General features: G+C 53.4%; 3 protein-coding genes across 7 annotated transcripts in view; 2 read left to right on the top strand and 1 right to left on the bottom strand.

The window, feature by feature from the left end:
* The window catches only part of Wtip (WT1 interacting protein), a 43,081-nt gene extending 26,996 nt beyond the window's left edge, over positions 1-16,085 (top strand). Inside the window, exons 9-12 of one of the 5 annotated variants that reach the window (XM_060366708.1) lie at positions 10,476-10,627; positions 14,315-14,687; positions 15,045-15,068; positions 15,945-16,073. The gene's annotated coding sequence lies outside the window, so the exon portion shown is untranslated. Of the gene's footprint in view, positions 1-10,475; positions 10,628-14,314; positions 14,688-15,044; positions 15,069-15,944 lie in introns of all 5 variants that reach the window. The other 4 variants (XM_060366707.1, XM_060366709.1, XM_060366710.1 and 1 more) reach the window with 4 other exon arrangements.
* LOC110551602 (major allergen I polypeptide chain 1-like) lies at positions 7,276-8,827 on the bottom strand. The gene is made up of 3 exons (XM_060366713.1): positions 8,482-8,827; positions 8,165-8,352; positions 7,276-7,407 (listed from the first exon to the last, which is right to left on the bottom strand). The coding sequence occupies exons 1-3, from the start codon at positions 8,579-8,581 to the stop codon at positions 7,378-7,380; spliced, it is 318 nt and encodes a 105-aa protein (XP_060222696.1). The 5' UTR covers positions 8,582-8,827; the 3' UTR covers positions 7,276-7,377.
* On the top strand, positions 15,102-17,239 carry LOC110551260 (secretoglobin family 2B member 20-like). Its single transcript, XM_060366712.1, has 3 exons — positions 15,102-15,500; positions 15,945-16,126; positions 17,101-17,239. Exons 1-3 carry the CDS (start codon positions 15,440-15,442, stop codon positions 17,212-17,214), a joined length of 357 nt encoding a protein of 118 aa, XP_060222695.1. The 5' UTR covers positions 15,102-15,439; the 3' UTR covers positions 17,215-17,239.
* The last annotated feature ends 4,630 nt before the right edge of the window (positions 17,240-21,869 follow it).

The raw sequence follows: 21,869 nt of genomic DNA, 5'->3' as shown, positions 1-21,869 counted from the left end.
TTGTTGGCGCTGAAGCCAGGTGTGAGTGTGATCCCGTCAGCTCAGAACCCCAGTGTGCATCTCCTTTGTTAGTTTGTTGAGACGGTGTCTCCCTATGTGGCACAGGCTGAAGTTGAACCCACAGGTTTTCCAAGTGCTGAGATCACAGGCATGAGCATTGCTTGGGGCATACTTAACCGAGGTTTGCTAGAGGCCTGCCTCTGACTAGAGCCCTCACGGTGCCTGGGAGCAGAGGCTGCCTCTGACCCCACCCACTGAAACACTGCCTTTCTCAGCAAAGCCTGTCTCTCTGTCTGCCTTCCGTCCATCCATCCACCTACCTCTCTCTGTCAATCATCTGTCTGTCATCTGTATCTTTCATCAATTATGTTTTATTATTATTTTAAATTATGTGTAGCTGTGTGTGTGTGTGTGTGTGTGTGTGTGTGTGTGTGTGTGTGCGCGCGCGTGCAGGTATGTACATGTTGGTGCAGATGCCCGAGGAGGCCAGCGACATCATGTCTGGAGTTACAGATGGTTGAGCCCAGGCCATCTGCTCAAGTGCTCTTAACCACCGAGCCGTCTTTCTCGAGCCTCTCCATTTCCTTTCACGTTTTTCCTTCCTCACTATGTGAGGGAGGGCACTCGTGCACTTGCATGCGCGTGCTGCCAGTCTGTGGAGCACCACGCAGCACTATCGTAATTGCTGCAAAAATTAGTGGGAAACTGCAAAATACAGCAAACTGTAAGCCAGTGTGTGCAAGCCTGTGCCAGGAAGGGGAATGATGCACTGAGAACCTTCCGGCTGCTTAACCCCAGTGGGCGTGTGATAGTAGAAAAGACAGCTAGGAGATAAATTATATATAAAATACACATTATACATGTGTATGTGCGCGCGCGCGCGTGTGGGTGTTGAGGAGTCAGTTTTCCTGTACCGTGTGGACCCCGGTGTTGAACTCCGGTCATGGGGCTTGGTGGCAAGTGCCTTTATCTCCAGAGGCATCTGGCCAGCCCTACAAGTACAATTCTGAAAATTGGCTATGCCTGCACGAGCAGCTGAAGAAATGAGTGAAGAGCTCATGAGTGTTTCTTCCCCCCCCCCCCTTGGTTTGTTTTTTTGAGACAGGGTGTCTCTGTGCAGCCCTGGCTGTCCTGGACTCAACTTTGTGGCCCAGGCTGGCCTCAAACTCACAGAGATCCACCTGCCTCTGCCTCCTAAGTGCTGGGATTAAAGACAGGCATCAGCATGCCTGGCATTTTGTTGTTGTTGTTGTTGTTTGGACAGGATTTCACTGTGTATCTTTGGATGCTCTGGAGCTCGCTGTGTAGACAAGTCTTGTCTTGGACACACACAGATCCACCCACCTGCCTCTTCCTCCCAAATCCTGGGACTAATTCCTTTTGAGACAGGGTCTCACTGTGTCTCTGAGGCTGGTCTTGAGCTCCTGGCTGAGCAGTTCTATTGTCTCAGTGTGGGGTGTCCACCAGAGAGGACTGCTCAGATATGGTTTAAGCCAGTAGAAAGTCTTCGTTAGCTGGCCAGTGACTACCCTGTGTATTCAGATCCCCGTGTAGCCCCAGGCCCTTCTCAGGGTGAACTTTTAAGCACAAAAACCATGTAATGGGTTGACATGCTTCAGTTAACAGGAACAGTTAGCCAGAAGCAGAACTACAGAAGCCGAAAAGCGAGGTTAGTACATTTAGAGACCTTCCCAGAACTATGGGCTTTGACGGTCAGGTCTTTGCTTTGGTTTTGGTAGGTGGTGCTGTCCACGTGCTGAGTTTTACAGCCTGAAAGGCTCTTCTGTCATGGAGTCGGTTGTGCTAAGGTCTGAGTCCCTGTTACAAGAATCCGAAGTGACTGGGACTACAGGCATGTACCATTGAGCCTGACTATTTCACTTGCATATCCTTAAGTCACAAGGGCTGATACTTTGATAAACACATTATATTGTAATGATGGCTGCAGTCCATCCCATTCATAAGAATAATATCAGGATAATGGGAAAGCATAGTAGTCCAGTGGTAGGCAGGGTAGAGGGAATGACAAAAGATGGCATCCTTGAGTGACTACAAAATGGCACATGAGACTTCGGAAGGAGGGCCAAGAGTTCTTGAGCCTTTAAGAACTGGATGTTTGGCCAGGAGCTCCAGAGCCTTGGCCTTGGCAATGGTGGCTCAGGGAGTCAGCCGGGAGGAAGGGTTAGATCCACACACGGATCCAGTAAGCAAGGATGTTAATTCATTCACCAAAAGTCTGAGCAAGTTCTTGTTTGCAAGCCCTGGAGAACTTGGGCATATCCTGTCTGAAAGTGGATTTGATGCAGATGGTTTCTAGACCAGGGGCAGACTGAAGTCAGAGGACAGGGTCTGTTTACTGGGTCCTGCAGAGAGTTAGTGAGAGGTTGTGGTCCCATGTGGGGCAGGACAGAGGCACAACGCCATGCTGTCGCCCACAGCAGTCCTAAATGTTCCCTTTCTCTGAGACCCACTACTCACTGAGTGTGGTGGCCTATGCTCTTAATCCCAGCGCTCAGGGCACAGAGGCAGGCAGATCTCTGTGAGTTCCAGGCCAGCAAAGCTACCCAGAGAAACCCTGTCTTCAAAAACCAAACGACACAGACGGCCTTTGTAGAGGAACCGCGTTTGGGTCTAGGGTGCATTATACTAGGCTCACAGACCGTATCATGGCACACGATGTCAGAGACACCATTCTAACCTTAAAAGCCAGCACATAGGCCCCAAACACCTGCCAAAACAAAGACCTAAGGAGCCGTGGTTGCAGCAAAGTCCCTGTATGTGTTGACTGCTTTCAAGCTTCTGTAGTTCTGCTTCTTGCTCTGAAGTGACAAGCAGGATGTAGTTTAAGTAAAAGTCAAAGGACTGTGCACTATGCTCCAGGTGTTCAGCTTTTGTGGGCTGTCACTCCTGCTCAAGGATATCCTGCTGCTTCTGCTGGGACTTAAGGGTGTGGCCCCCAGAAATGGTTTCTTTTAAGATTTATTTATTTTCATTTTCTGTATAGATGCCTTGCTCACATGAGCGTCTGTAACCATGTGCACATGTGATTCCCATGGAGGTCAGAAGAGGGCGTCAGATCCCGGGAACTGGAGTTACAGACGGTTGTGAGCTGCCTTGTGGGTGTTGGGAATCAAACCTGGGTCCTCTGGAAGACCACTGAGCCAACTCTTCGGGGACTTTCTAGCTTGCATAGTGGAGATTTTATACCCTCAGCAACTCCTCATTGCCTCCTCCAAGCCTGATGGTTCATCTCACTGTCAGCTGGCCTTAGAAGCACTTAGGAGACAGGCACACCTCTGTGTCTGCAAGGACATTCTTAAGGAGGATTAGCAGAGACAGGGAAGGGCCACCCAAGGGTAGGGGACACCATGCTGTGGGATAGGAGCCTGGATGGAGTAACGGGGAAGAGAGAGAGCCAGCAAGTACCAGCCTGGCTCCTCTCTCTGCCCCCTTACCCACCACTATCCCATTGCCATCCCAGCATGCCAACCCTCACTTGGAAAGCCGAGGTCAGATGAATCTTTCCTCCTCTTGCTGTCTCTCTCAGGTATTTGACCCCAGAGGAGGGAAACGCTAACAGGGTGACCTCACTCCTGGGAGCTGAACAAGCCAAGTTGTCTCCAGTGGCTGACTCAGTCTCACTTAGCCCAATGTCCTCTGGATGGCAGCCAGCGCTTTTTTCTCCATGTTTAAAAAAAATATATTTACTTGGAGGCTAGAGAGATGGCTCAGTGGCTGAGAGCACTGACTGCTTTTCTAAATGGACCTGGGTTCAATTCTCAGGTCCCACATGGCAGCTCCCAACTGTCTGTAACTCCAGTTCCAGGGGCGTCTGACACCCTCACACAGACATACAAGCAGGCAGAACACCAGTGTACATAAAATAAAAATTAAAAACTCATTTTAAAAATCCATTTTCATTTTTCTCCCTGTTCATTTTCCTGCATGTATGTGTGTACGTATGTGTGTGACAAGCGTGCCTGGTGAGGGTGGTTGTGAGCTGCCTTGTCGGCGCTGGAAACTAAACTCCAGTCCCCTGGGAGATCATGAGGCGCTCTTCAGCCCCTCCTCTTCAAAGCTGCGTGACGCTCGCTGCTTTCTATGTTCCTGTCACGGGCTCTATGCGCCACGTCAGTGCTTTTCTCAAAACCGTGACAAAATGCCTGACGCCAGCAACATCAGAAAAGCTGGTTTATCTTAGTTCACAGTTCAGGGTGGGGTACAGCCCTCCCTGGAGAGGAGGGCACAGCGTGGGCGCAGACGGGAAAGGCCCTTTGACACCCAGGCCGAGTTTGATCCTGGAAGTCATGGCACCAGGAGCCTGAGGCAGCTGTTCCCTGGAGTTTGATCCTGGAAGTCATGGCACCAGGAGCCTGAGGCAGCTGTTCCCTGGTGTCAGGAAGCAGGAGGCTCGCCGTCCAGATGTTGCTTCCCGTATCCAGGATTAGCCCTTCATCTTTGGTTAATGATTAAAGTTTCTGGAAATGCTCCCATAGGCAAATCCAGAGGTGTGTTTCCTTGGAGAGAGCAATTCAGGCCAGTCTGTCATGATGTATCACTTTTTTTTTTTTTTTTCTTTTCAAGACAGGGTTTTCTCTGTGTAGCCTTGGCTGTCCTAGACTCAATTTATAGACCAGGCTGGCTTCAAACTGACAGCTATCCACCTGCCTCTGCCTCCCGAGTGCTGGGATTAAAGGCGTGCTCCACCATGCCTGGTCATGTTTTTTTTTTATCTGTCCCTTGAAAGACATTTACGTTATAGCTCTATTTCTGTGACTGTAACCAGTTATGCTATGACCACAGATAGGTAAACTCTCTTTGAGGTCTCGCTTTTTCCCCTCCTCCCCCCGGGACAGTCTCACTCTGCATCTGTTAATTCTCAAAACTTTTCCTGGGGAGATGCAACCCGCTCCTGTCTGCTCACCCCAGACAGAGAACCCGTGACAGGATGGAACTGCAACTTGGTGAATCAGTGATTTTACGGGAGATCCTTACAGGATTATGGGTGAGGGGTTCCTCACAGGAGCGGAAAGACTCAAAAGACAGCCAAGGCCCACTGCAGCCTGGTGACGGCTCACCAAAGCTGGGAACCCGGAGAAAATCCCAGCATGCAGGCTGCTCAACAGCTGGACCCTCAACTTTTATTGCTTGCTCTGGGACAGGGAATCTGCTTTAGGGACTTCCTGAAGCTGTTTCCAGTTGTATACCTTCCTGCTGAAGGAACTTCCTGCAGGGTGGATAGTCTGATCTTGGAGGGAGCTGGGATACCACAGTTAATCTGGAAGTTCCAGGATTTACAGCATAGACCAGGCTGGCCTTGAACTTTCAGAGATACTCCTGCCTCTGTCTCTCAAGTGAGCACCATACCCAGCCTCACTTTAAAATAAATTCTTACTACGTTTTTAAAATATGGGTGACAGCTCACAAGGCTGGGAACCCGGAGCTCACCGCAGAACTTGCAGGGAGCCCAGGATGTCGGAGAAAGATCTGGAGGCTCGTGCAATCCTGATCCTTTCTGACCCCAGGTGGTTCCGACTCTGCACGTAGGAGAGGAGGAAGAGACCCTAGCTAATGTTGCTCTGGACCCCAGAGAAGTGTGTGGGAGAGGAGCGCCTGTCACTCCCGTCCTCCTCAGTCTTGGACCTCTTACACACAATACCTTGTACCCTCACTGAAGGCTGGGACACTGCCTGAGACCAGGCCCCCGTAATCCATCCACTGCCACTCTCCCGAGAAGCCCAGAATTCTTAGGGTTTTTTAGAGCTATGATTAAGTCCAAGGCCCATACATGCTGTGAGCTGAGCCATGCCCCAGACGGAGGAGCTCTGGAGCCTTTAAATCTGCAGAAGGAAACAGAGTGGAAGAGCCTCCTGCATCCCGCCTTTCGAATGAACAACACACAGTGTCCTCAAGTCCCGAGACCACCCCTACCCCCTAGCGAGGCAGGAGGCCCCTCTAGAAGTGAGCTCCAGCCAGACAGTGATGGGTTGCAGAGGTGGGTCTTCCATACCAGGCCTCGGCCTGTGCAAGGTAGCGTCCTCCTGCGCCGACCGGTCTGAATGCCGCGTCCTTGTGTCCCGTAAGAGTTCGAGTGCTAGAAACTTGGCCCCCGACGTGGTGGCGAGAGAGGTGGTGGGATGTGAAAGCGGGGAGACAACTGGAAGGTGATTCAGTCTCTGGGGTGTCGCCCTGGGAAGGGACAAATGCTGTGGACTGGCTGAGTAGGTCCCCCTGTGCAAATGGTGAAGGCCTCCCTGCCGCTGACGTGGTCACGTGACCAGTGCTATTTTGGCCCCCTGCTGGGGAGGGGTCCTCCCCAGAGGCTAAGAAGGTGAGGCTGTAGGACTTTGGATCCGGGGCCTTCAAAATGATATTTTTCTTTATGAACACCCAGCCTCGGGCATTTTATCACAGTGTTATGAGAAAGAAGAGCACACCGCACGCTTCCCAGAGCGTACCCCATAATGAGAGAACCTTTCATAAGCGTCTGCATCATGAGGAACTTAGGTACATCCTTCTGAGTGGAGTCTGGCGGTGTGAGCCTGAAGACTCCCCTGAGGACCGGATTCATAATGGAGCAGTAAGGCCCGTGGCCTGAGGCCTGGCCACAACGCCACTGTTTGGTGACTGGCGTGGGAAAGGGCTTAGGACTATGGCCGTGGAGCAGAACCACAGGACGGGTCGCGATGCCCTAGGACCCTGGATTCCCCACTGGGCATGTCCACTGGGGAAGCAGCTGGGTACAGATCGGGGTAGCTGGCATTAGGATGAACTGAGATCTGGATTTGCCCAGATCCCGCACTTTTTTCCAGGCCAGCCTTTTTCGTTCTCTCTTCTAGGAGGGGCAGATGAAGCTTGGTGACAGGCCCGGACGGGGCCGGTTTTATTTTTGTCCTCTAGGTGGGACCCAGAGGCCCAAAGAACACATCACACCATTGGCCCACGACCCCAGCACCGACCGGCAGCCGGGATGGGTTCTGCTGTCTGGAGTCCGCGTGATCCTCTGGCCCTACACCGTTCCATGTTCCTGGGGCGTTCAATCTGGGGCTTGGGGACCCTGTCCCATGAAGCCGACAGACGCTCTGGCTGCCTGCGTGAGCGCCGTCCCCAGGCATCCCCTAATGCGTGCTGTGGGCGCATTTTGGCAGCACTGCAAGCGAGTGGTGGCAGTTCGGAGTCCCACTGGCTGTCGCCGCCGTACCCTCCAACCCAGTCAATCCCCAATCTCAGGTCCAAACAGTTCAGGCACCCCTGTGAATTGCAAGGCTTTTATTGTCGGGTTCCTGTTTTCAGACACCTGGAGGGTAGGGGTAAGGGTTTGCTGCACCTGTGCAGGTGAACAGGCAAGTGGCTTCCTTGAATCTTCCTGGCAAGTGATCAACACTGATCACTTGCAAATATCTTTTTCTGCAAAGAGAAAGCTGGGTGAGGCCTCAGAGGTCAAGGATACCTCCTGCCCTACTAACCATACATGGGACACCCATGAGGGACCTGAAACCCTGTCTGCAATAGCTCTTAGGTCTGACCAGGGCCAGGCAACCTCACCTCCATCCTGTCTCCTACCAAGCCATACCAAGGCAAGCCTCGTGCCCCACCCACTCCAGCAAGATGGGAGAAGCCGCCCCGTGGGAGCCTGTGGGCAGCTGGGACGCCCTGATTCCTGTCACATGATGACCCTCAGCCATACCCAGCTGAGGCAGTGACTTATCCTACCATTTCTAGGGACGAGAGGGCGGTCACTTAAAGGTTCTGCCCAAATGTCCCAGACCTGGAGTTTACAAGTGGCCTTAGAGATGCAGGAAACAAGAAAAAAATAGAAATAGAAAAAAAGCTGAGTGTTTCGGAGGGTAGGGTGGTAGGCCTGAAAAGTTGGCTGGAAAAGGGGGTTCTGGGCCCTATGCTGGTGTGGCGAGACTTGGGAGGCTGGGCCAGAAAGGCTGGTGGAGGCCAAGCCGCGGCGAGAATGGAGTCTGGCTTGGTTGAGCTGAACAGCCAGACCCTGCTCAGGCAGCCAAGTGGCCCTTCCTCCTGACATCCTCAGGCAGGTGGATCATATTTCTGGATTCACAGAGAAATGGCTGCCTGGGGAGTAGCACAAGCCCCGCCCCCAGCCTGGAATGAGCAGGTTGGCAGACAGGCTCCTGGGCCACACACAGAGACTCACCAAAAAATCAAGTGCATGTTGCTTTGCTTCCTCTGTCAATTGATTATCCACACAGTCCTTCAGAACTTTAGCAGCGTCCAGTACCAAGCCATTATGCTGGTAATTTTTCACGAATGCCATATAGTCACTTGAAGACCCCAAAAGAAAAAGCTCAAGGTCCTTTTCAATGAGTGGGCATATCCCACAATCTGGAGCACAGAGACAAGGCACAGTCAGAACACACGCATCCCTCCATCCAGTCTGCTCAGAACACCCTGGGGAAGAAAGGGGGTGAGAACCCGAGACTGCATCCCGGACACCCGCGCTCCAGTACTCACTTCCCCCTGAGGTCAGGAGCAGGGCAGCCCCGAGCACCAGCAGAGCACTGGGGAACTTCATGGTAATGGCCGCAGGTGCTCCGACCCAGCTTGGGCCCATTTTATAACTGCCCTGGGCTGCTCAGTGGGCAGGGAGGGGCCGATTCGCAGCCCCTCCAGGCCCCTCCCAGGACACCGCTTGGAACTTCCTGGCGATGTGAGTGTGTGTGTCAGGGGGAGGTGTATATTTTGGCAAGGGCGTAAGATCCTGCTCAACAAAGGGCCCTGGCTCAGCCTGGTCCCCTTCTTAGTGTTCCTTTTTTAAGGTCACCTGTCCTGTGATGATGGAGGGAAGAGATGCCTAGGAGCCAGGTAAAAGCCCCTGTAACCTCCGGAGTGAGGCCTAGGTCACACTGTCACAACTTGGGCACCCAGCATTTATTTAGAAACCTCACTAGTAGGCAATGTGGAGGACAGGCCAGATGATAGACTGCTGGCTGTTTCGTGACCCCTGTCCTGTTTTTGGTCCCTGCTCCTGTCTTTCATTTGCTTCCTGGCTTCCCTTGAACCAGCCTCTTCGACCCAAAGTCCTTCTGCTGTTGAAGCCATCCTTCAGCTTGACCTTTTGCTACTGTTTGTTTGTTTGAGATACTTTCTATCTACACAGCTCTGGCTGTCCTGGAACTATGCAGACCAGGTTGGCCTTGAACTCAGAGAGGTCTTTCCACCTCCCTAGTGCTGGAATTAAAGGCATGTGCTAAACTTGGCTAAACTTGACCTCTGAGACAAGTGGTCGATTTTTAGACATGTGGGCTTTTTCTGAGACAGGATATTACCCAGGTCTTGAGGTCATGATCCTCCTGAGAAAGGTGTGTGTGTGTGTGTGTGTGTGTGTTCGATCCAGCTTTCCCTAGGGCTCGTGGTAAACACGGCACCACACACCTGCAATCCCAGCACTTAGAAGGCAGAGGCAGGCGGACCTCTGTGAGTCTGAGGCCAGCCTGGTCTACGCAGGAAGTTCCAGGCTAGCCAGACTTACACAGTGAGCCCCTGTTAATAACTACCATTAGTGTGTTCTTTAAGTCCATGCCGAGAGTGCCTTGTGTTCATTTTCTCACAACTAAGCAAAGAGGTTTCTGTTTGGAGCAACCTGGCCCACTAACTGGCCACTGCCAGACCATGCCTTGCAGCTCTAGCTGCTTTGATTTCCAGTCAAAAAGCCAGCATGGCTACCCCGAGGCCAGCTCCGGCCATTTTGAATACTCTACAGATACCCTGGGAAAAGTAGAGGGCAGTGTCAGCGGCTACCCTGCTCCCTACCCTGCTCCTGAAGGCGCAGTCAGCTGTCAGGGTGTTGTAGCTGTCTTTGGCTACTTTGTGGGTTCTTTCTTCTCCTGCCCTTTCAACTCCCTACCGCTAGATACAAGGCAAAGAGAGTGTAGAGTGGAAAGGAAAGAGATCCCTGAGTAAAGGTCAGGGGTCAGAAAGGGGGCAGTGTTATCCTCAGACTGCCTCCTGCTGGTTAGAGTCACTGATTTCCTAGGGGCAAGTGTGATCAGAATATCTAATTTCTTCTTGTTGTTGTTTTTTTCTTTCCTTAACAAACCACAACTAACAGCAACTAACGACCAGACCAACCAAACACAATCCACCCCGCCTGCCGGGGCCCTGGCATTTGTAAGTCCCCTGAAAATTTCCCAGACTTCCAAAGGTCGCACAACTGCAGAAACCATCTGCATCTGACAAAATCACGCCCCTGCTAAAGCCGGAGGCAATCACAGTCAGCTGTGCTGTGGACAATCTCAAGTAGCCCCATAGCCCCACACCTGGGATTAACAAAAATATATTCTTCTAACATTTGTGTGCGTGCGTGTGTGTGTGTGTGTGTGTGTGTGTGTGTGTGTGTGTTTTAAGAAACCAAAATGCCCCTCATGCCCATGGAAGAAGGCTGCTCAGGCTTCCTCACATGGCTGGGCGACCCACTCACACTGTCTCCCCTGATGTCGCCCCTTTAGGCCTCCTGAAAGGCTTCTGTTGAGCGGTCTTTTTCTTGTCCTGCTTTCAAGCAATGGAGGAGGCATCGGAGCAAAGGCTGAGGCAGGGGCGTGGCAGCTGAGTAAGCGGTCATCGGGCTGAGCTGTGAAACGGGCAGGTGGCTGGCTGTAAGGTAGCCGAAGCATTGGACGTGGGGGGGGAAGGGGGGACAGGGCAGGGAAAGGAGGGCTGGTGGACTCATGAGAGGGCGGAGAGCAGGCTCCGAGGAAGGATGAGAGGGAGGACGGACTCTTCAGGCCGTGTTTGCCAGAAGAGGTCCAGGGGGCTGTGGAGTCTTTGCAGACTCCACCAGGGCCAAGAGCCAAGCACTGGTGAGTGTCAAGGAGGTCCGGCTTCCTGGCCACACTGTGGAGGTCGGCTGCAACCCGGGTGGGGCTCCGGGTCCCACCATAGTGTGAGGACTGCTTCTTAGAGGGTGCCACCTGCCGCCCCCACCTGCCAGCTGCTTCCGCTCACGGCTGCCACACCTGGGGGGTACCTGGGGAGCACCCTTCCCCCCCCACAATTTCTCTTTGTGAGTAAAGGGGTCCCAGACAGGTCCCGGGGCCCACCTGCCTCAGCCCCCCACAAGCACAGCCCTCGCAGGTGGGAAGCACCCTGTCTTCACCTCATTTCTTTGGACTCTGCCAGTCACCTGACCACTCTGTGGAACTTATCATTTGCCTGGCCCGCTTGCCATGAGGAGCATCTCTGTAACAGGTGCGACACCCATTCCCCCTTTCGTATGACCCGAGCTGGAACCAGGGCCTTTGCCTGCGGTGCCTGAAGCACTTGCTTCTCACCTGGCTGCGAGATTTGACGCCTGAACAACCCTCAGACTGCATCCAAAGGCCACCACAGCATAGGGTCAGCCTGCTAGGGTCTCAGCGGGGCGGGGCCAGGACCCTCCTTGAGTCTTGTCCCCGGCGGAACCTCTGCCCTCTCGCTGTCCTCCACACATGCCCCTCCCCAGGCCCCTGCTGCCCTTGTGCTCTGCACCGAGCATTCAGACGGCACGGCGCGGTGGCTACCTGGGCTTGCTCTAGGTGGGACTCGAGATTCCAGACCGTGAGGCAAACTAACGTCTTTCCCAGTCTCTGGTAATGTCATGGCCACTGAACACAGATCACGACAGAGCACACGGACCCCCTGGACACAGCCGACCTCCACCGTGGCGCTGGCCCTAAGCCCTATTTTCTCTTCCCCGGCTCCTCTTGCGTTGGCTGGCTGCCTTCTGGGGTCCCTCGGAGGTCAAAGGGCTCAGGAGAGCAAGGTATAACTCTCTCCCAGGGACAATGCACGGCGGGATCTCCACAAATGCTGGTCAGATGGGCCCGAGGGCTACCTCGCTTCTGTAAACAAGACCTTCCTTAAAACACGGAGGAGCCGTCTTCCGGAGCACCTCAGGCCGGCCTCAAGCTCTCAGCCCCCCTCCTCCCCGCCACCTGTCCGTGTTATATAAGCGTCTATGTAATTTGGCTGGTGTTAATTTTTCAAAGTACAGACTGTAATCCAGAAATAAGAAGTTTGTTGTACAGGGCCCTTGACTGTCCCTTCCTCTGTGTCAGCAGTGACAGAATGAAGTTTGCTGAAGACTTAAGAGAGGCCTAAGCCTTTGACTTCCAGGGGTTAACCTGAGCCAAGCAAGATTTGACTCTGGTAACCGTTTTGGCAATTAGGTGCCAAGTCTTAAGACCTATTTGTGAGCTGTCTACCACATCCCCTGGTCTTTGTTTGAATGACCTTGAAGTTCCTGAGGGCTGCTGAGGCCTGCAGACTGTGCCCAATGGGGGCTTTGCCGAGGGGGGGGCTGTGTCTCCTGCTGGCTGACACCCACCGCACTCTGCTAGCCTGGCTGGTGTTTCCCTCACCAGAGCTGGGCCTAGGATCTGTGTAGATCTCACAGAGGAAGGTGCCTTGTCCTGACACAGACACACACACACACACACACACACACACACACATGCATGTATGCTCGTTTGTGTGTGCTGACCCGTGGTGGACTGTGCTGGCTAGTTTGTTTGGGTTTTGTTTGTTTTTTTGAAACAAAGTTTCTCTGTGTAGCCCTGGCTGTCCTGGAACTCACTCTGTAGACCAGGCTTGCCTCGAACTGGGAAATCGGCCTGCCCCTGCCTCCCAAATGCTGGGGTTTAAGGCCTGTGCCACCACCACCTGGCGATGTACCGTCTAGTTTTATGTCAACTTGACACAAGCGAACGTCATCAGGGGAGGCAGCCTCCACCGAGGAAATGCCTCCGTCATTTCCTGCAGGCAGGCCCGCTGGGCACTTTTAATTAGTGACTGATAGCGGAGGCCCGAGCCCACTCTGGGTGCCAACCGGGGCCCTGGGCCCTGTAATAAAGCAGGCCGGGCTAACCAGTACGCAGCACCCTCCGTGGCCTCTGCATTAAGCCTTACCTCCTGATTCCTACCCTGTTTGGCTTCCTGTTCTGGCTGTCTTCAATGGCGGGTGGTGATATGGAAGTATAAGCCAAACAAACCCTCCGCCACGGTCACAGCAACACCAATCTCAGCTAAGGCACACGGCCAGTGAAAGACTATCAGGTGCCTCCAGTTGCTCTCCGCCATATGAATCTATGTGTGTACGTATGTTATGTGTGCATATGTATATATAAATACACATATGTGTGTATTTCTGCACTTTTTTGAGATCTTATTTCTCTTTATTTTATGCGCATGGGGAAATTTGCCTGCATGAAAGGCTTATGAGCTACACCTGTGCAGTACCTGTGGCAGCCAGAGGAGGGCGCTGGAGCCTCTGGCTCTGGAGTTGTTAAATGCCGTGTGGGTGCTGGGAACCCCATCCGCACCCTCTTAGCGGCTGGGACCACCTTGTAGTTTTTGAGACAGGGTCTGTTACTGAGCCCAGAGCTTGCTAATTTAGCTAGGTTGGCTAGCCAGCGAGCTCAGGCTGGGCTCCCTGGTGCTGGAAGTTCAAGCCTGGCTTTTCTCATGGGTTCCGGGGGCTGAAACGCAAGTGTTCCAGTGGGCGTGGCCAGCACGGCACTGCCTGGGCTGCCCCCAGCGGCTCCCACTGAAGGACTGACCGGAAGTTGAAGTCCCGAGAGGAACATCCTCGGGAGTTCTTCCGTAGGAGCACTGTCTTTCTTTCCTCCTTGTTTATCTGCTCACCCGTGACCCATCACTCATCATTCATGCCAGCATGGGTCCATACAGTATTTCACAATTTTGTTATAATCCAATAGGATGTTACTTAGTCTGTTGCTCATGTTGTTTGACATTTGTCCATCACAAGCATGTCCAGGCTTCCTTGTGCCAGTTTTCACAGACACTCGTGTGTATGTGTGCTCCTGTGTGTGTGTGTTTGTGTGTGTGTGTGTGTGTGTGTGTGAAGGTCAGGGGACAATTCTCAGAAGTCAATCCTCGTCTTCTACCAGGTGGGTTCTGGGCTTTGAACTCAGGTCTTCAGGCTTAGCGGCAAGCACTTTTAAGCATGGCGCTATCGCAACTGGGTTTCACCTTATCCTTGTGCTCTGCGTGCATGAGAAGCACTTTCCCCACCGAGCCGTCTGCCTAGCTACCCCCGTTTCTGCAGGTGGCGCTGTGGATGAGCCTCAGCGCGCTGCACATGCAAAACAAACAAACAAACAAACAACAACAACAACAAAAAACCCCAGCAGTATATTAGTGAACTAGTGACAAAACGCCAGACTTGAAGCGCCTTTTTTGCTCACAGTCTGAAGGAGCACAGTCCGTCACAGCGGGGTAGGCAGGAGTGTCCCAGAAACTCAAGGCAGCTGAGCGAGTCATGTGCTCATCCTGTCGTCTTTCCACTCAGGCTATGACCGTCTCCCTGAAGACAGAGCCTGACTGTAAATGCCATCAAGACTTAGCCCTCACACACCGCAGGTGGGGTGAGCCTCCGTGTCAGAGCTCCCTGTCCCCAGGAGTGAGGAGCTCACCGCCCAGCTGACAGTCTCCTTAGTGCCACACGTCTCTTTTTCAGTGGTGTAGGACGGTCTGAGCTTGTGACTGTCTACCCACACAGGCCTGACCATGGGCAATGGAGCGCTGCAGTTCACAGGCACAGCCAGTGCTGGGTGGCCTGTGCGGCTGTGGACAACAGAGAGCTCACGGTACAGCGATCCCTCGGGCTGTCACTGCACGGACTCTGCTGTCCGGCCCTCTTGGAGACATGCTTACCGAGGGAGGTGAGAAAGACAGGAGTGGAAGGAATGGCGGTGAAGGGGAATTTGTGGCATGCAAACATCACCATTCATTCCCTGATGACAGCTGCAGGACAAAACACCGGGGACTACCCTGGCCGGGAGCCACTGAGAGCCCCAAAGCCGGCCTCACTGTCCTGGGGGGGGGGTCAGGTCCAAAGACTTCAGCAGCTAAGATGTGCAAGGGCCCCCAGTATGGCCCAGACACGCACACCCCTGCTCATGTCTTGAACTCAGGCGGATGCTGTGTTCTGGGCTATGGGCTCCTCACAGTGACAGAAACTCTCCTTGACTCCTCTTTATCTCCCCCCAACACACCCGTTTCCATCTCCATGCTTGAAGAGGACATGCTTGGGGCCAGGAGAGGTGAGGAAGAGTGTGCCCAGGAAGCAGAGGTGACAGGTGGGACAGGATGACAGGGTATTTGGCCCGGCATGTGGCCATTTAGAAAGGTCAGCTCTAAGCCCTCTTTGGCAAAGGTACAAGCACTTCTCTCCAGAAAATGATGGCATCAGGATGTCTCCGGCCATTTGTTGCTCGGAGTGGGAGGGACTCCCACACTCACCCCCCCCCCCTCAAGTGCAAAGGGGATCCACAGGTGCTAGGTTCTTGCCCAAAGGTATTTGGAGCTCCCGGGAAGCCGGGGGGGGGGGGGGGAGGCGGGGACTGGGCTCAGGGCATAGCGGTTTATAAGGTAGCAGGATCTGCTCTGAGAAGCTTGTTTAGCTCTTTCCACCATGAAGGGAACGCTGCTTCTGCTGGCCTTGCTGGTGACGGGAGAGCTGGGCTTCCAGACAAGTGAGAGCAGGAGCAAACGGCCTCTCTGACCCTGGCTCAGCCCCATCTCGCTCCCAGATAGATTTCCAAGCGGCGCCCTGAGACAGATCTAGGGGGGCCCTGGGAGGTCACTGGCCAGCAGTCCTGCAGAGGACCCTGGAGGGTTTCTGCTCCGGGCTGTGACAGTTGGGATGCGAGGTGAAAGTATGGCAGTGATGGTCCTGGGGTGGAGGGGCCCTGAGTTATGCATACTGCTGGAGCTGAGGCAGGTGTGGGATGGATGTAAAGGTCAGAAGTGTGCATACACTCATGGAAACTCTCGTCTCTGGGAGGCAGCAGCTTTTGGGACAGTGGGACTGCAGGCGAAGGTCTGCTAAGACATTTGTGGATGTGGCAAGGGACCGTGAGCCTCCCCTTCCGCCAGCTGGGGGTCCCTGAATGAGGTTTTTCTGTCTGTGTTTGCAGCAGAAGCATGCATTCCTTTCCTGGAACTTATGGTTGCCACAGTCTCTGGAAACAGGCACTTCCTGGATTTGTCCACTGCTAAATTCAACGCTACTGCCGAGGAAGTCACGGCCTTCAGGAATATCCAGGATTGCTACAATGATGGGGGACTCTGGAGGAAAGCTTTGGAACCCAATGTTATGGTAACTTCCTTTCTACCCCCACTCACCCATGCAGCATAGGGCAGGATGCTGGGTACAAATAGCCAACAACACACAGTCAGAAGATCTACGCACAGTCAGGGGATCTACCACAGAGCGCTCAAACCCTGGTGGACCCCAGCACATGTCAACACAGCATTCGGGGGCCGCACCCAGCCCGTTCAATGCGGGTTCCTGTATCCACTCCCACATGGTGGGTAAACACGGGGTTCTTACCCATAGTAGGGCAGGCTGTGGAACTGGGGAGTTCTTCGTCTGGCTTCAGACACCCCCAGCTCTACTCTAAGATGCCTGAAACTTCTGTCCAGCGTCACTTTCTCTGGAGCCTCCCTTGACTCTACTCCCCTGTCTCAGACGAAGCCCTCCTCCCATTGTCAGAGACACAGCAAGAACCTGCCTCCAGTGGCTCAAATGCCACCCACACCCCAGGGAGCGCCTGCAGCTGCTCACCACAGCTGCTCATTTTCCCCCTTGTCTCTTGTTTTAAGGATTGCTGGATCACAGAGATGCATGTTTTGAACAGTATATGACTCTCACCCTGTTTCCCAAAGTGCTTTTAGTTTGAGTGTCAGGGCCTGCCAAATCATGGCGCTATCCAAAAGAGAACTTCTTCTAACACACCCACACAGGGCTATCTTTATAACATGGCCACACAGCTAATGCGCTGGACAGATGTCCTCAGACTCAGCCATCTTGTCCCGTCTCCAGACCTAGCTCCCATCGTGCCTTCTGGAACCATCTCCCCTCCCTCATCGCCTGGCTAGGGTAGCTGTGGATGAGCTAGCTGTTCCTGCGGCTCCCGTGGGACAGAGTGTTGCTGGAGGCCTGAATCACTGCGGAGAATTTTCTTCCCCGTGGATGAGAAGCAGCGTATCATGGGTTCTTGGGAATCCCTGCTGAGGTCCTGCACCTTGCCTGTAGTCACCTCTGTCCCTTTCTGTCTTTTTGTTTTCCAGAAAAGCTTGTACTTCAGCAAAGAGTGTGTTGCCTTCTATGGCACAGAGACTGTGAAAGTAATTTTGGAGTTTTTCCAGAAAATGATGGCTCATAGCAAACTTGGTTCATCTTAGCTTTGCAAAATGTCTGATCCGAGTGCCATCTTGCTGACCTCTCCCTGTTCTCTCCTGAAGTTGGAATCCAGACACCTGCCCCTCCTCATTCAGTCTGTTAGGCTGATTCTAATAAACACTTGTAGCCCTGCTCTGTGCCCCATGTCTGCATGCTGTGTGGGAATCATGTGACGTCTTCAGGAAATCTGGGGGACAGTGAGAGGAGCAGGGTGACTGCCACTGACTAGCCGGGTAACCACGGGAAGGCCATTGCAGACTGTTGTGGTGGTGGTGGTGGTGGTTGTTACTATGAAGACCAGGCTGGCTTCGAACTCACAGAGATCCACCTGTTTCTCCCTTCCGAGTGCTGGGATTAAAGGAATGCGCCACTACACATGGCTTAATGCAGCTTTGTGAGACTGTAAGATGAGGGTTGTCTAAGGGGAATGTAAGCATGTAAGCATGTAAGCATGTAAGCAGCCACAGGGTTCACCGGGCTAGCAGGACAGAAACGAGGTGCACAGCTCCTCACTCATATGTTGCCAAGGACTGCCGGCTCCTTAGTCATAACCTTGGAGCGACTCGGGCGATGACGTGAGTGTGCGCCTGCTAGCGACAGTCAGGGTTCGTCCCAGCCTGGTCTACGCAGCAACTGCAGGTGAAAACAAAAAACAAAACTTAATAACAAACAACAAGAAGTAAACGGGTGATAAGGTGAGGAGGGCTGGGAAGCCTCAGTGGGCGGGTCGCTTCTGTGTGTCAGTGGGGACCTGAGTTCAACTCCCAGAGCCAGTGGGAAGCCAGGCTTGGGAGCTTATGTCCATAATCCCAGCGTTCCTGTCGAGAGACGGGAGGGGACAAGTGAATTCCCAGAAGTCTGTGGGCCGCCTAGCCCGGAGTCCACAAGGTCAGCCAGCCAGCCCGAGACCCGTCTTAAACAAGGTAGGTAGCACCCTGCGGTCCCTCATGCCCTCACTCACAAAATAACAGCCGAGCAGCCGAAAAGGAGAGGAACGGCAAGCTGCACAAGCCAAAATCACGGACGCCGTTAGTTAGTGGTGGTGGGATACAGAATAATAGCGCGACTAAAGAGAGAGGCGGAAACTGAGAGGGCTCCCTGCATGCAGCTGGTGGGCACGCCGAGGAGCTGCCAGTCCGGCTGCTGGCTGAGCCCACGCAGCCGGTGCACCGCCCCTCAGTGTGCAGCATAAAGGTGCACGCAGCCCCCCCAACCAAAGAGCGCTCGGTTTCCTGACGTCACCGCTCCTAAGGCTTCCTGAGGAAGGCTGGATGGCAAAGCAGTGAGCCCTGAGTGTATAGACCCAGGCCAGTGTTTTTCAGCACCCAGGCCAGTGTCTTTCCAAAACAGCACCTTAGGACCAGGCATGAGCATAACCCGAGACCTGCTGGGATCCTTCAAATCAGTCTGTTTACAGTTTACTCTGTCCGGTGGGACCCCTGAGGAGAGGGCGGGGCCTCCCGCCTGTACTTTCCTGCCTCCTGATGACCCTGGTCCCTCACATGGGTCCGGGTGGCTCTGCCCGTCTTCCTGGCATCACGTCTAGAGGGTGAAATCTCGCCTGTGGAGCCGAGACACCCAGGCCTTTGGTATTGACTCACACGAGAGACTAACTGGTTCGCAGCAGCTTTATTTGGAATGGTCCCCAACTGGAGGGCAGCTAAAGGTCCCTTCACAGATGAACGAACCAGGGGCTAGTGATTGGGGGGGGGAATGCCCTAAAACACACAAGCAGGAGCTCCTCTCTTAATGGAGAGATCAAAGACGCTCATTTCACTTACATGAACTTCTGAAAGGGGAAAACAAATCTCTAGAAACCAGTGAATGCCAGGAATGGGCAGTTAGGAAAGGAGCCATTACGCAGGGGAGGAAGGAGTGGCAGGAGCAGTGAAGACGTTCATCGCCAAGGCTGTGGTGACTTCATGGGTTTATGTGTTAAACAACTCCTACTGTGCCAGGCAGCAGCGGCACACACCTTTAATCCCAGCACTCTGGAGCCAGAGGCAGGTGGATCTCTGTGAGTTCGAGGCCAGCCTGGTCTACAGATACAGTGAGTTCCAGGACGGCTGGGGCTACATAGAGAGACCCTGACTCAAAAACAACAACAACAACAACAAAACAGAGAAACAAACAAGAAAGCCTCCCACATTTTATACTTTACGCACAGTGGGGCACATCCGTTCTACCCCATTTCAAAGCCACTAGCTGCCAGCGGTCAGACAGCTTCAACCCCAGGTACTGAAAGTGGCCTAAGTCTGAGAAGGGACTTGCGCAGACTAAAAGCGCGGCGGGCCACTGACGCTTCTCCCACGCCCGCCACCCGTGTTTTCTCGGGGGCAGTCGGACTTCCCATGCCACCTCGTGAGTAGTTCATTGTGAGGGAGCTCCGCAGAGGGAGCAGTGAAGAGGAACGGGCCGGAGAAGTTTGGTTAGCCCATGCCGGAAGCCGGAGGTGAACGGGCAAGCCAACAAAAGGTAAAGGGTGCTTCCAGGACACAGGGACACCCAGAAGCCAGAGGTGAACAGGCAAGCCAACAAAAGATAAAGGGTGCTTCCAGGACACAGGCACATCCTGCCTTGGGCGGCGGGGGTGGGGTGGGGTGAGTGAGGCGTGGGAAGTGAATGAATGAAATGAGCCATGGCTCCTGTCCTTGGGAAGAAACGCTAGTGGGCAGAGGGCAGTTCCAGCGCTCACTCTCCTCCCACGGAGCTGGCCGCCCTCCAAGGGCTGTGCTGTAGGAGCTGAGTCATATCTCTCCGTCTCCCAGGCTTGTTCCTCCAGCCCCGGCTGGACAAGTGCACAAACCTTAGGAAATAGGACAGGCAAGTGGACCGTGGGAGCACGCGGTGACCCTCCCCACGACAGAGCACAAGAAACTAGTACTGAGAAGCTTAAAGGGTTAGGGCTGCAGCTTGGCAACAGAAAACTTGCCTAGCATGTACTGGAGAGAGAGAGAGAGAGAGAGAGAGAGAGAGCTTAATGGTTTCCGAAATCGGACAAGAGAAAAAGGTCAGCTGGAGGGGAGCGGCGGAGGGTGGGCAGAAAACACACTTAGGGCCAGCATCCTGCCAGGATGAAGGTTTGCCTGCTGGGAGCTCTGGGTGGTTGAAAGACTCCCATCCCAGATCATTCCCTGGCAGGCCAAGGGGCTACGGGATGAGATAGGGGCATCCTCAGCCCACCCGCCACTTGCAGCACCTGTGCAGGGAAAACGAGAAGGAAGAAGGCTCCATAGATGACCGTGAGAGGCAGAGCAGTTCCTGGAAAAAGGAAAGGGCCTGGCCCAGCAGGCAGGAGAGCAAGAAACTTACTCAGTGAGGCTGCAGGGCAAAGGTCTCCAGCGTTGTGTCGGGGTACGGGTGTAGTGGAGTATCAAGCAGCACCTTTATGGGTGCCCCTCCGTGTGTCCTGGCTCTCCTCACAGGAGAGTACCAGGCTGGGGCCTAGGCCACCCCGCTCTTCCTCCTCCCGTTGGTCATCGAGTCACCCACATCCAGCCAGTCACACGAGCAAACTCCATCTGCGCACAGGCCTGACGTGAAGGTCCCATCCCACTCCTTGCCTTGCTCTCGTTCCCCAATCTGCTTCCCCTGGACCCCACAAATCCAGGCTTGCCTTTTTCCGTTGATCCTGGGAACATACGCGCACGCCTCTTCAAGAACGTCACTCTGCAGACCAACCCTCCTCCACTGGTCTCATCTCCCACCTGCAGCTGTCCCGAGGCTCACACCAAAGGCATCCTGAGCACTCAGGGTGCGTAGCCATGGCTGCCATCCTTTAGCAGACCTGCCCAGAACTTGCAGAAGCGCCGCCTCATCCCTAGTGTCATTCTCAGCCTTCAAGATCTACTGGCAGCTGGTGCGTCCCTGAGTCCTTTCCGACTCTACTCACACACCCTGACATCGCAGCCATCAAAGCTGATTCCCTGCCCTGCAGCCTTCACCAACCCTTTACCCGTGAGCTTGTCCACCAGCCCAAGGGAAGGCCTCCAGGCCCCACCAAGGTTACCTGCTACACTAACTCCAGGAGTCATCTGTGAAAACATAAAAATGTGCTATATAAGCATAAAATTATGTTGCCAGACGGAAGATACGTTTCCTACGGGAATCAGCTTCCTGGAAGTCCCTGGCAAAAACCTTAACATGGCCATCTAAGCCAAAAAGACGTATTCTGAGAGTCCCACACTCCCGTGGTTTGGAGATTGGATTAATGAGCTTTTTTGCTGTTTCTCTATGATTCTTGGAACAGCACAATTAACTATCCAAGGAAACACATTGTTAATAGATCACTAAAAGGTTTAGCAAATAAGAGTAGAAGGAAAATAAAATTTTAGGAGAGGTAATAAATCAGATTCAACATCAGGAATTGCTTGTGGAAAAACCAAACATTGTAGGTAGTAAAGGGACAAGAGTTTTAGGGCTTTCTAAAGAAAATGTTTAATCAGGATCTGTTAGGATAAATGCTCTGGATATTCCCACTGCAGTGAAACTACTATATAACCATTACCTAACACAGGTGTTTATGATGAGGCAGAAAGAAGATAGCAAACATAGGAGGTCAGAGAGTTTTGTATTATACTGTAAGTTTTACAGACAGGCTAGCTCAAGCATCTTATCTCTAAGGAAAGATGCAAGCCAAACAGGAGGAATTCCCCTC

The sequence above is a fragment of the Meriones unguiculatus genome, chromosome 14 (assembly GCF_030254825.1).
Source record: "Meriones unguiculatus strain TT.TT164.6M chromosome 14, Bangor_MerUng_6.1, whole genome shotgun sequence".
NCBI classification, from domain to species: Eukaryota; Metazoa; Chordata; class Mammalia; order Rodentia; family Muridae; genus Meriones; species Meriones unguiculatus.
Note: the sequence above shows the minus strand (reverse complement) of the source record. Positions and strands in the feature narration are given on the sequence as shown.

Excerpts from the sequence above, each read along its gene's own strand:
- LOC110551602 (XM_060366713.1), bottom strand. The coding sequence starts at position 8,581 with ATGGGCCCAAGCTGGGTCGGAGCACCTGCGGCCATTACCATGAAGTTC. Across the intron at positions 8,353-8,481 it reads GCTCCTGACCTCAGGGGGAA|ATTGTGGGATATGCCCACTC; the intron begins GTGAGTACTGGA and ends TCTGTGCTCCAG. Across the intron at positions 7,408-8,164 it reads AACATGCACTTGATTTTTTG|AAAAAGATATTTGCAAGTGA; the intron begins GTGAGTCTCTGT and ends TTCTCTTTGCAG.
- LOC110551260 (XM_060366712.1), top strand. The coding sequence starts at position 15,440 with ATGAAGGGAACGCTGCTTCTGCTGGCCTTGCTGGTGACGGGAGAGCTG. Across the intron at positions 15,501-15,944 it reads AGAGCTGGGCTTCCAGACAA|CAGAAGCATGCATTCCTTTC; the intron begins GTGAGAGCAGGA and ends CTGTGTTTGCAG. Across the intron at positions 16,127-17,100 it reads CTTTGGAACCCAATGTTATG|AAAAGCTTGTACTTCAGCAA; the intron begins GTAACTTCCTTT and ends TTTGTTTTCCAG.